At 41.1% G+C, this 14,181-nt stretch overlaps 1 protein-coding gene across 3 annotated transcripts in view; it reads right to left on the reverse strand.

Annotated features, from left to right (window-relative positions):
• Positions 1-14,181, reverse strand: part of nr1d2b (nuclear receptor subfamily 1, group D, member 2b) — a 56,251-nt gene that overhangs the window by 10,815 nt on the left and 31,255 nt on the right. For all 3 annotated transcript variants that reach the window (XM_060904767.1, XM_060904766.1, XM_060904768.1), the window contains 3 exons: positions 13,124-13,268; positions 3,314-3,996; positions 2,972-3,157 (listed from right to left, as the gene is read on the reverse strand). In XM_060904767.1, the coding sequence (XP_060760750.1) occupies positions 2,972-3,157; positions 3,314-3,996; positions 13,124-13,268 (1,014 nt within the window). The remainder of the gene's footprint in view (positions 1-2,971; positions 3,158-3,313; positions 3,997-13,123; positions 13,269-14,181) is intronic.

The following is a 14,181-nucleotide window of genomic DNA, read 5'->3' on the forward strand; positions in this document are numbered from 1 at the left end:
TTCCAGCATAAGAACCTTATTCCATCTGTGAAACATGGTGGTGGTAGTATCATGGTTTGGGCCTGTTTTGCTGGGCCAGGATGGCTTGCCATCACTGATGGAACAATGAATTCTGAATTATACCAGCAAATTCTAAAGGAAAATGTCAGGACATCTGTCCATGAACTGAATCTCAAGAGAAGGTGGGTCATGCAGCAAGACAACGACCCTAAGCACACAAGTTGTTCTACCAAAGAATGGTTAAAGAAGAATAAAGTTAATGTTTTGGAATGGCCAAGTCAAAGTCCTGACCTTAATCCAATCCAAATGTTGTGGAAGGACCTGAAGCGAGCAGCTCATGTGAGGAAACCCACCAACATCCCAGAGTTGAAGCTGTTCTGTACGGAGGAATGGGCTAAAATTCCTCCAAGCCGGTGTGCAGGACTGATCAACAGTTACCGCAAACGTTTAGTTGCAGTTATTGCTGCACAAGGGGGTCACACCAGATACTGAAAGCAAAGGTTCACATACTTTTGCCACTCACAGATATGTAATATTGAATCATTTTCCTCAATAAATAAATGACCAAGTATAATATTTTTGTCTAATTTGTTTAACTGGGTTCTCTTTATCTACTTTTAGGACTTGTGTGAAAATCTGATGTTGTTTTAGGTCATATTTATGCAGAAATATAGAAAATTCTAAAGGGTTCACAAACTTTCAAGCACCACTGTATATGGTGTATATTATAGGATTATATCTTCGCACAACTGTATAATGTTGTTTATATCGATACAGCCACCAAAACCACACACAAGTTAGTCAAAAGAATTTTAAGTTTGAACCAGTTTGCCATGTTGACAACACGCCTCTAGTCAGCAGGAAAAAACATTAGGAGTGATGTCATCGGAGTGAAATATCAGGAATTATTATACATACGGGCCACTTTTTCCATGGAATAAAAAGCATATGTTCTATTCCCTTCTAGCGGGTTTATTGATAGCATGCAATATTGTTATCATATCGCTTATTCTCCATGTATTACGCCACTCTTCCCAATGGAGAATGAGTGTGCAATATTGTTATAATATTGCACGTTGTCAAGACAAGAAGTCACACATCAGAGCTCATGTGAAGATCCAATGACAAAATTTTTCTGCTGCACATGTGCACAATCATTTCTTTGTCGGCCGGGAAAGAGAGAAAGAGAGAGAGAGAGAGAGAGAGAGAGAGAGAACACAAGGCTAATCCAGTGCTACTGCTAAGATTAGCCATGCTATAATTCAGGACTAAATAAATAAACTGAAGATGCGCTGAACATGTGAAGGGCTACCAAAACTTCATTAGATATCCTTCACACATATTTACAAGAGAAAAACATACCAACAGACATCGAAAAACTGGAAAAGACACACATCGGAGACATAAAACTTCCGCACTAGCAAGTGATTGTGGCAGTTTGTAAACAAACATGGCCGCCAGATTTGTTCTGTTAAAAACAGAAGATTTTGAGAGAATTTTGGCTGCCAGATCGCTATATAATAATAATAATAATAATGCTATTATTATATAGCCAGATCGCTAATAATAATAATAATAATAATAATAATAATATTATTTGACTTGACTGCGCTAGCATTGGCCTTCGCTAACACTACAGTGGCTAGAAGGTAACTGCACTGCCACGCTAACAGCACCGAGTCGCAGGTAAGCTAGAGTTGGCCTTTGAGAATACTGATATGAAGAGAGTATGTATAATAATAATATTGGCTGGCTTCTTTTTGTGTTCTCTCAGATATATTCCATTCAGCTACTCGTCTTTGACTCATTCAGTATCATGCTAGCTGAATGGAATATATCTGATAGACCACTCAAAGCCAACCAATATTATTTAAATACATGTCACTCAGAGCCGCAATGTAATTTGTATAAAAAAAATGCATATTTTTCAACACGAGAAGATAAACTTCATATCTTCCAGCCAGCATGTGATTTTCTTTTTATTATATCGACACATTCACAGATGAAAAGTACCCAAATTTATCAAAAGAATAATAATAATTAATCGATTTCCTCACGAGTGAAATATATATATATTATTTACCAGCTGGGAGGTCCATATCGTGAAATATCATGACGGAGGTCCTGAAAGTACTGAGCGAGGCCCTCTGGGCCGAGGTCAGTATTCAAGGCCGAGGTCACGGTATTTCACCATACGGACTGACCTTAAGCTGGTAAATAATATATTTATTTTTTTCTTTACCAAATTCTAACAGAAAACGAGAGCGCCCGAAAGGGAAAACCGAGCTGAGCTGCCATTTTGAATCCTCATTCACGGCTGTAATGCAAATTGCTTCCTCCTCGGTATACAAGTGCACTTCCATGGCAGGAAAAAAACTACATTTTGCCACCTATGTAGTCCCCTATTTATACAAAAATTGAGTCATTCAGGATTCAGCCATGTTTTTGCTCGGCGTTAGCAACAGTTAGTGGTTTTTCGCTTTCTCCTGAAATGTTTTCTTTTATTTCTTCTTCCTCAGGGTAGTAAAACTCGCTTTCGCTGTGAACACTGTTGTTATTGCTATCCATGCTGTAAAATTAATGCTATTCTCCTGAGAAATGCTGGCAAAAATTTATAAGATTTTTGATAATCTTATAAATAAATCTTATAAAAAAAAAAAAGATAAATGTTGACAAAAAATGCTACTATGTTTGTTGTTGTTGTGAACGAGCGAGTTGCCAGAGGTCCGTAACCAGGGTCCGCTCGCCAGCCAATCAGAGCGCGGGATTTGATGGAAACCGGACCGCGAAAAAAAATAAAGAGATTTATGTCTCGGTTTTGGTTCTCCATGTCCCGGATGTAGCGTGTATGAAAAATACGAGTGGCGTATTTCCCAGTAAAATGCTCGTGTCCATATAATATAAATCAGGTAGTAAACAAAAACTAGTTAAATAAATAATAAACTTAATGAAATGTTTGAGAAGCACACACCTCAAAAGTACCAGCTTTGAGGAGACTAATCTGGTCGTGCTGCGACAGTTCCCTGAATCCGGGGATGCGTTTGGCAAACTCTACCACCTCCCTTACAGCAGGAGTGAAGCTCATGGAGAACTCTTCCCAGATAGCGTGGCCAGATTTATGTGGGTCCACATAGGGAGAAGTGTTCATGGGACACACCTGGTACAGGAAGCAGCAGACATTTTGGAATATAATGCATCAAATGCAGGAATGTAAATCTTATTGCAAAAATTGCATGATACATTTTGAAAGAAAAAAAAAAAGAGAAAAAGTCTACGGTGCTTACATTTTCTTTAAGAAGTCAGATATACTCACCAGATGCATCCTATTGCCTCCGTTCCATGCTGGACCAGCATAGCTCCCATTGGCTCGGGTTCCGTTGGAGTTGTGCGCCTGGAGTGACTGGCCAATGACAGACCCAGAGGCAGAACACGAGTGACTCAGGTCAGCATTGGCGAGCAGCTGGACATGGCCCTGACCACTGGAGACATCGCTGTTCGCTCTAACAGGACACCGGCTGAGAGAATTATTTTCCTGTGGTGATTCGCGAGGAGCCTGAGGAGTGCAGTGTAACCGTGTGTGCTGGTGCGTTACTGTAGCTATGTTGTTATGATAGTTCCAGACCTCTTGCGTGTCCTCCATGACGCGTTCAGGTCCGTGGCCTGGCCTCGTTCCTGTGCCAAGGACCTCTTCTTCTCCACTGTCTATGGCACTGGATGAGTCAGAGCTTGGGCTTGTGTCCATTGCAAGAGAAGGCTCAGGATCGTTGCTCAACTCTGATTGGCTGCTTTGAGGGGAAGAAGCAGGAGAGAAGGAAGGAGGAGCAAGGGGTGTGGCCCCAGAGGCGAGCTTTACCGGACAAGGCTGAGTCTGGCTGCTGGAAACTGGTGGACTGCTGCCATGCAGCTGGCTGTTGTTCATCATGTTGCTCATGGCGCTCTGCATCTCCAGCAGCATGCGCTGTTTCTCTCGTTTGGGGATTCGCCCGAAACGCACAGCTGGGGAGCACAGAAAATGTTCTTAGCAAACTTCCTATACATTTAGCGTCCTGGGGAAACTCTTCACAAGGGCAAATTCCTTTGTGACATTTTCTACCGTATATATAGTTCTGAAGCTGACACGTGTTAGACCAGGGGTTCTCAACCTTTTCTGCTTTAAAGCCCACCTATTCAGAAAAGTTATTCATTCATTCATTCATTCATTATGAGTTGGAAAATTATCCATCTGTTGAGTTCCCCGACATCTCAAACTACCTGGTGCTGCAGACATCATTCTACACGGACACACAGATGAAAACCTGGAAGAGCATGGAGGAGAACAACTTTTTATATGTGGCTGGGTTAAAGATCTGGGGATCAGGACACTACATGATAAATCCTGTATCGTTTTTGCCCGGGTAAGGAGGAGTTTCTGGGCTTTTTGTACGTGTCTTTGCGATGGTTGCTAGGACGCTAGAAATTTTAGTATCGGGTGTAAACAAAGCACAGCTGTTCGATTTTCAATCCTCCCTGCTCTTCTCTTCCAGCAGGCATCACAGATCCATAGAATTTACCCACAAATGTATTTATTTAGGCGGCATGGTGGTGTAGTGGTTAGCGCTGTCGCCTCACAGCAAGAAGGTCCGGGTTCGAGCCCCGTAGCCGGCGAGGGCCTTTCTGTGCGGAGTTTGCATGTTCTCCCCGTGTCCGCATGGGTTTCCTCCGGGTGCTCCGGTTTCCCCCACAGTCCAAAGACATGCAGGTTAGGTTAACTGGTGGCTCTAAATTGACCGTAGGTGTGAATGTGAGTGTGAATGGTTGTCTGTGTCTATGTGTCAGCCCTGTGATGACCTGGCGACTTGTCCAGGGTGTACCCCGCCTTTCGCCCGTAGTCAGCTGGGATAGGCTCCAGCTTGCCTGCGACCCTGTAGAAGGATAAAGCGGCTAGAGATAATGAGATGTATTTATTTACTCAGCCTACTGTGTGCGCACACTCTCTCTCTCCATGTGTGCGCGTGCACATGTGGGTTAAATGTAGAGGAGGAATGTGACAAAAATAAAGGCTTATTCTTCTTAATTTAACCACAAATGCATGTATTCCACTTGAGAAGTTTTCAGCAAACTAGCTACCGGATTTGGGACACCACAACATCCTGAACTATTTAGTATTCGGCTTCAAACTTGAAAAAAAAAAACTTGAGGGCCACTAGATGGTGCTTTGCGGCCCACGGCCCAGTGGTTGAGAAACAGTGTATTAGAATATATTAAACTTCTATAAAATGTCATATTAAATAAAAATCCCTTTATACTGTGTTGTATTTAATACATTCATATTTTAGTATGATTGTATGGTCATGTTTTCCATTGTTTTGAGCTTACATGGGGTAAGACCTAATTTACATAAATTATATTCTTTGAGGGCGGTACGGTGGTGTAGTGGTTAGCGCTGTCGCCTCACAGCAAGAAGGTCCTGGGTTCAAGCCCAGCATGTGGAGTTTGCATGCTCTCCCTGTGTTCGTGTGGGTTTCCTCAGGGTGCTCCGGTTTTCCCCACAGTCCAAAGACATGCAGGTTAGGTTAACTGGTGACTCTAAATTGACCGTAGGTGTGAATGTGAGTGTGAATGGTTGTCTGTGTCTATGTGTCAGCCCTGCGATGACCTGGCGGCTTGTCCAGGGTGTACCCCGCCTTTCGCCTGTAGTCAGCTGGGATAGGCTCCAGCTTGCCCGTGACTATGTAGGACAGGATAAAGCGGCTACAGATAATGAGACGAGATGAGATTCAGTGTTTGATCCCCCCCCCCCCCCCCCAAAAAAAAAACACCCATAACTACGGAAGCCGCGAGAGGCCCTTCATATAATCTTTTTTTTATTCACCTTGTTATCCCGAGATAACGACATAATTCAGGATGTCGAGAAAACACAACTAATTCGAGATCTCGAGAAAACAAGACAGTTATTCCGTGATCTAGAAAACACAGCTGAGATTTCTAGCAGAGCTGCGCCCCCCTGTGGGTCAGACAACAAAGACTTAGAAATTGGCGGACATGTAACAGAGCAAGCCCTGTGATGACCTGGCGACTTGTCCAGGGTGTACCCCGCCTTTCGCCCGTAGTCAGCTGGGATAGGCTCCAGCTTGCCTGCGACCCTGTAGAACAGGATAAAGCGGCTAGAGATAATGAGATGGGATGAGATGTAACAGAGCAGAAATGGCTTTTTATGATGCCTTGAGAGAGAGGGGGGCCAGTCTTCTGCGGACGTGCCGCGGACTAATTTTGAAATTATCCCTTATTAAAAGGCTTAATGCAATCTCTCCCTGTGTCAACCCCTGATCAAAATATTGCTTTATTAGGTGATCGATTATTCCAGACATTCTAATGACCAAAGTTGCGTCTATACAGAATGAGAAATAGCCCCAAAGTCAGCATATCACAAGTCTCTTGGCGCACCTGAATGAACCATTTCTCAGCTGTTTACTCGAGATCACGGAATAATTGTTTTGTTTTCTCGAGATCTCGAAATAACGGTTTTGTTTTCTTGAGATCTCGAATTAGTTGTGTTGTTTTCTCGAGATCCTGAATTAATTATGTCGTTATCTCGGGATAACAAGGTGAATAAAAAAAAGGATTATATGAAGGGCCTCTCTCGGCTTCCGTATATAACCTATATTTTTAGACTTTATGTTTCTAAAGGCAAATTTTAGCCTTGGGAACGTCACAGCAACGAAAAAGACAAAAAACATTTGCAAAAATGCAAATTTATTAAATACGCCACAGAAAAGATGTGAATATATTTAAAAAAACAAAATTACAAGAACTAAATTAAATATTCACATACATTTGCCAGAATCCAAGCTCCATATTAAAAGTAAAGGCTTTTTCCAAACCGAAACTTGCTTCTCTTTTGCGTGTAGCGCAATCACAAGTAATGTTTCAACACCTGCTTAAGTCCAAAGGTGAAAAAGGGAATTAATGCAGTTAAAAATATTTCATTCTGACTGCAGCACTGAGCGTCACAGACATTTTCACAGCCGGTATACGATTATAAAAGGAACTGATCAGGCTTATGTCTGTTTGCGACACTTGTGACATTGACTGTGCGAGAAAAATCACACTGCACGAACAAACTTTTAGACATCTGACGGATTTTACTGCTGTGTTTTTTTGAACTGGATCCTTATACAGCATGATCAACATGAGGAAAATAACCTAGACAAGATTTAAATGAATTAATGATTCGCCACATCATTAATTTCTTAAAGAAGAGCCGTCCAAATTATGTTCAGACACAGGTTTCCTTTTCTTTGTCTTTTTTACAGGAATTCAATCAGTGACATCTGATGGGTTTTCCAGACCGCCACACAATTAAAAAAAAAAAACCACCCCAGGATGTCACTGACATCACAACTGCTTCACAATAAAACTTATAACATACTGGTGCGCACACAAGACTACCAGTCAAAGGTTTGTACACCCCTACTCATTCATAGGTTTTTCTGTATTTTCTACATTGTAGAACAAAACTGAAGACATCAAAACTATGAAATAACATCTGGAACATGTATGGAATCAAGTGGTTGAAAAAAAAAAAAGTTTGATATTTTAGATTTCTTCAAAAGTGGTCATCGTTTACCTTGATGACGCTTCGCACACTATTGGCATCATCTTAACCAACTTCATGACGTCGTCACCTGGAACGCTTTTCAATTAACAGGTGCCTCGTCAAAAGTTAATTAGTGCAATTTCTTGCCTTCTTAAAGGAGAACTGAAGGCAAATTTATCATCAAAATTCTATTTCTCTTATTTTATTAAATATCGGAATGCATTTTTGATCGCTATTTTGTCGCTGCTATAGCAAGTTATGAGTGTTTGAAATATGCTGTGTAATATATCAGTCCATATGTCAAAGCGATGCCCGTAAACAAGATTCGTTGAGACCTGTGCGAGACATCGTAGGACGGAAGTAAAACGTACAGCGGAAATCAAAGTCACCAACATCTGCCGACGTTGTCAAAAGACGCGCGCGCCCTCTTTCGAATGCTGACGTAATCAAGCCGGAAGTTTTGTTTGTTTTGATAGCAATCAGGAAAGTTTGAAAAAAGTCGGCAGTAATCGTCATTTAAACTCGTTTTTGTGCAATACTTCGTTTGGAAAACCGTTTTCAAAATGGCAGCACTGACACCTGGCTGACACTTGACGTTTCGAAGTCTCACACAAGTCTCGTGAAGATCGCGCGGATAAGCGACGCCTGCCGTGGACCAAACGAACTAAATTCAACACGGCTAAAAACCAAACAGGCCGATAAGTATAATATTTAAATCGCAGTTAGTTGCCAATACGAGTCACGACATAAGGTTACTAAAACTGAAAACGTAATTGAATAACACGTTAAGAAATAAAGCAAGTTTAAAAATGACTTCAGTTCTCCTTTAATGCGTCTGAGATCAAACAGTAAATATTAAATAATAAAAATACTATAAGTAAATAGCCCTATTCAACACCACAACTGTAATAATCCATATTACGTCAAGAAGCGCTCGACTAAGTAAAGAGAAACGACATCCATCATTACTTTAAGACATGCGGTGTCTTTTAATTCATAAAAATAAAGAAAAAAAAAACATTGTATTAGAAGGTGTCCAAACTTTTGATTGGTACTGTACAAATCTTAAACTATTCATTTCACAGCCAGATTTAATAAATGTTCCAGAGTCGAATTGAGCAAAACAAGATCACAGCTCACGTCTCGTCACTGTTTCTCCTTAACCCTCGTCCTTCACCATGGAAGATACGGTCATGAAGCCTTCATCCCAGCATGTGGTGTGGTTCACAGCGTTACATCATCATCATGTGCTTTTGTTTATGTCATGAGCTCGTGTCTGAACATGTCTGTTTTGCATTGATTCTGACTCTTCTCTGCACCAGTGCTGTGATATCGCGGTATGTTCCCTAACTGTACCCACCCGTTCTCTGTTTCAGCCCTTGATTACTTTATCCGTTTAATCCCTCTTGTATCCTTGACCCTCACTTATGTTTTCTCAGTTTTGATTGTTATTTGCCTGTCTTGGTGGGGTGTTCTGGGTTTTTTTTGGCATGGTTAGCTACTCGGCATGCCAAAACCATACTGATGACATGCCCTGACATGGTCCATACTAGGGCTGCGTACCTAAATGTAACATCAGGTACAGAGGTTTAGGTACAGGTCCGGACCTGTACCTGAACATCTCATCTCATCTCATCTCATTATTTCTAGCCGCTTTATCCTGTTCTACAGGGTCGCAGGCAAGCTGGAGCCTATCCCAGCTGGCTACGGGCGAAAGGCGGGGTACACCCTGGACAAGTCGCCAGGTCATCACAGGGCTGACACATAGACACAGACAACCATTCACACTCACATTCACACCTACGCTCAATTTAGAGTCACCAGTTAACCTAACCTGCATGTCTTTGGGGAAAACCGGAGCACCCGGAGGAAACCCACACGGACACGGGGAGAACATGCAAACTCCACACAGAAAAGCCCTCGCCGGCCACGGGGCTCGAACCCGGACCTTCTTGCTGTGAGGCGACAGCGCTAACCACTACACCACCGTGCCGCCCCTGTGCCTGAACAATTTGACAAATTCTTCTGAACTTCTTTAATAATGACAAACATTAATAAACTGTTGACAACTTGTCAGTATCTTTATTCAAAGAAAACCGAACATAACTAGGTTTCCTACCTCACTTCTCAGTCACCCTCTCAGTCTCACACTATAGTTAACTTGGGACAAAAAGTCATAAGTTGTCTCACAGCGAGAAGTGACTACACTAGAGTACTATAGACTACGCGCAGTCCGCGGCCTTTAACTTGCACGGCAAAATTACACAAAGCAGCAAAGGCCGCCAATGCCAGCAAAGGAAAAATGGCTGACCTTATTTTGAGTCTTTTTGACCAATCAGAACGCTGGATCAGCCAAGCTCTCGCAATGTCTCGTGAGACTACGGCGAGAGGATCTCAAATCAAAGATGGCTCTGATTTCAAGTTTCAGCGTAGCATTTTACGTCTTTTCCAGTGCTAAATTTTCGTCTTTGTGGTAGGATTTACGCATCTTCAGTCACAAAATAAGCAGATACTTGGTGTAAATTTATATCGGTACAGTACCGGTACTTCATGATCCGGTATTTTGGACCTGTACCGAATCGATTTTCACGGTACAGTACCGGTACACAGCCCTAGTCCATACATAGTAGTGGGTATTAATGCTCTCTGAGTGCGCCTTAAAAATGTAAACACTTGCTTCGGTTAACATTTGGAGCGACGGTAAAATTCAAGAGCCAGACAGCATTCTTAAATAAACAGTTTAGTTTTACTGTGAATGAGAATCTGTACACCAATCATTCAGCCATGTAGATACAGTGTACACACCCCATTAAAATGATTGGTTTTTCTGATGTAAAAGAAACCACGATAAATAACTTCAAAACTTTTCCCACCTATAATGTGACCTATAACTTGTACAATTCAATTGGAAAACAAAAATCTGTTAGGTTGAAAAACATAAAAAAAAAAAAAAACATACAATAAGCTGGTTGTGTAAGTGTGCACACCGTTAAACTAATACCTTGTTGAAGCACCTTTTGATTTAATTACAGCATTCGGTCTTTTTGGGTCGGAGTCTATCAGCCTGCCACAGCTAGACTTGGCAGTATTTGCCCACTCTTCCTTGTAAAAGCGCTCCAGATCTGTCAGATTGCGAGGGCGTCTTGTGCACAGCCCTCTTCAGGTCACCCTACAGATTTTCAATTGGATTTAGGTCTGGGCTCTGGCTGAGCCGTTCCTAAACTGTTTTGGAAAATTTCATTGTCGTGCTGAAAGATGAAATTCCTCTTCATCTTCAGCTTCCTAGCAGACACCTGAAGGTTTTGGGCCAAAACTGACTGGTGTTTAGAACTGTTCATAATTCCCTCCACCTTGACTAAAGCCCCTGTTCCAGCTGAAGAAAAACAACCCCACAGCATGATGCTGCCACCACCATGCTTCACCGTGGGGATGGTGTTCTTTTGGTGATGCGCAGTGGTGTTTTTGCGCCAAACATACCTTTTGGAATTGAGGCCAAAAAGTTCAACCTTGGTTTCATCAGACCATTACACATTTTCCCACATGCTTTTGGGAGAGTTGATGATTTTTTTTTTTTGCAAAATTTAGCCGGGCCTGGATGTTTTTCTTTGACCCTACATCATAGTCCAGACATACGGAGAATACAGGAGGTCACGTAGTACACAACCAGTACTTGGCAGAAATTCCTGCAGCTCCTTCAGTGTTGCTGTCGGCCTCTCGGCAGCCTCCCTGACCAGTTTTCGTCTTGTCTTTTCATCAATCTTGGAGGGACGTCCAGTTCTCAGTAATGTCACTGTCGTCCCATATTTTCTCCACTTCTTGATGACGGTCTTCACTGTGCTCCATGGTGTCTCTAATGCCGTGGAAATGTTTTTGCACCCTTCTCCTGACTTTCAACAATGAGATCCTTTTGATGCTTTGTAAGCTCACGTGGCTTTTGCTGGAGGAGGCAACTGAGTAAATGTCTGAACTTTATTTGGGGTTAATCAGAGTCATTTTAATTGATGGCTGGTGTGAACCCAAAAAGACCGAATGCTGTAATTAAATCAAAAGGTGTTTCAACAAAGGATTGGTTTAAGGGTGCGCACACTTACACAACCGACTTATTGTACTTTTGTTTTTCCTCATAACAGATTTGTTTATTTTTCAATTGAATTGTACAGGTTATAGGTCACATTAAAGGTGGGAAAAGTTTTTAAATTATTTATCGTGGTCTCATTTTTTTTTTTTACATCAGAAAAACCTATTATTTTAACGGGGTATGTACACTTTTTATATCCACTGTAAACACTACCCCACAAGAATGCTTAGGAAGTATATGAAGTGTAAAATTAAATATCTACAGTATTAGCATTAGCTAATAAAATGTTATTGGACCATCTGGTGCTCAGATTGGTTGCTAAAAAAGGTATAGTATGAACAGTCAACATCATATAGTACGACAATTTAGGTTTAGTCTGTACGAATGCATGACGAGGCTAATAATAATTCTCTAAATAAATAAATAAAAATTCTTACCATCAAATATTTTTATTCCAAATTTTGTTGCTTTTTTTTGTATTTTTGGGGGGTTTTTTTCGAGTAGATTTTTTATTTCATCCTCAGTTGGTTCAGCAACACGCGCTGCCATTTTGTTTTTCTCTACTCACGATATATGAGCTGATAGCTGATGAGATGCGTTGTGCTGAGTTGGCTATAAGTCATGTACGATGAGATTGAGTGGAATAACTGTTTTATTATTTCCACATTCACTGGATTTTGAGAAACAGAGCGTTTTTATTTTTAGCAAATTCGATAAATAAAAACTTTATACAAAATGTCCGACAAAATCATTTCCGCTTAGAATGTAAACAAACTGGCAAAATGACAGGAGCAATTTGTATTTAAAAAAAAAAAAACAATAATAAATTCTTGAAAAAAAAAAGATACCTTCTTACCATCAAATATTTTTATTCCATATTTTGCTGCTTTTTTTTGTATTTTTGAGGTTTTGAGTTTTTACTTCTTCCTCAGCTGGTTCAGCAACACGCTCCGCCATTTTGTTTTTCTCTACTAACGGTATATGAGCTGATTGGCTACTCTACTACTAGGCTACCAGAGTGCGCATTTGCTCATATCCAGTGAACGTGGATAGAATAACCAGAAGTACAGCAAAGGCTCGCCTACTCAGAATAAAGCAAACATAATTTCACGTTGCATTAAGACAAAAGCTCAAAGTTCACATTAAAAAAAAAAACCCGGGGGAGAAGGCCTTGTTTGGGTGGATGTTAAAATGTGGTCTTCATTACGTACAGTTCATTACTTTTGGAGATGTCTGAAAACATTGAAGTTTTTTGTCAAATTTTTCGTCAAAGGTAGAAATTAAAAAAAAAAAAAACTCCTCATGGCGAATACACGTATGCAGTATGGGCACGGGATCGCCTTTACTTTTGGAGATGTTTGAAAATGTCTAAGTTTTTACAGACAGACGGAAAAGTGACCTCTACGTCTCGCAAAACTGCTGCGCAGGCGAGACAACAAAGACTTGTACGACAAACTGAGTGTGCTCACCATCTCTAGACATGCCGACGAGGAGACACTTCTTAAAGCGACACTGCTGGCATCGGTTCCTGTTGATGCGCATGATGGGGCAGTTCTCGTTCTTAAGGCACTTCTTATACTGGATGTTCTGCTGGATGCTCCTCCGGAAGAAACCCTGGTTGAAAGCGAGACAGACAAGAGAGGAGATGAGCAAACCAGCCAGGGACGTATGAGGTGGTCTCCTACACCCCAAAACAGCAGACCTTTGGGATTAAAAAAAAAAATTAGCCCACAACTACACTACCGTTCAAAAGTTTGGGGTCGCCCAGACAATTTTGTGTTTTCCATGAAAAGTCACACTTTTATTTACCACCATAAGTTGTAAAATGAATAGAAAATATAGTCGAGACATTTTTCTGGCCATTTTGAGCATTTAATCGACCCCACAAATGTGATGCTCCAGAAACTCAATCTGCTCAAAGGAAGGTCAGTTTTATAGCTTCTCTAAAGAGCTCAACTGTTTTCAGCTGTGCTAACATGATTGTACAAGGGTTTTCTAATCATCCATTAGCCTTCTGAGGCAATGAGCAAACACATTGTACCATTAGAACACTGGAGTGAGAGTTGCTGGAAATGGGCCTCTATACACCTATGGAGATATTGCACCAAAAACCAGACATTTGCAGCTAGAATAGTCATTTACCACATTAGCAATGTATAGAGTGGATTTCTGATTAGTTTAAAGTGATCTGCATTGAAAAGAACAGGGCTTTTCTTTCAAAAATAAGGACATTTCAAAGTGACCCCAAACTTTTGAACGGTAGTGTATTTTGTCAGAAACTGGCATCTCCTGGAGTTAAGACTGCTATGAGAAGCAGGTTGATCTTTTCAGTCGTGGACAAATTTTACAGAAGTGCTGACACTGGAGACTCCTTCCATAAATATGAGATAAATACCTCTTAATATCAGTGACTGTTAAATAACACTTTTTTTTTTTTTTTGTTAAATGTTTACTGGGCACCCACTGAGCTGCTCATTTCCTCTAAAAAGTACAATTTATATAGCGCCTTTCTCAAAACCCAAGGTCG

This window comes from Neoarius graeffei, chromosome 22 (genome assembly GCF_027579695.1).
Source record: "Neoarius graeffei isolate fNeoGra1 chromosome 22, fNeoGra1.pri, whole genome shotgun sequence".
NCBI lineage: Eukaryota > Metazoa > Chordata > Actinopteri > Siluriformes > Ariidae > Neoarius > Neoarius graeffei.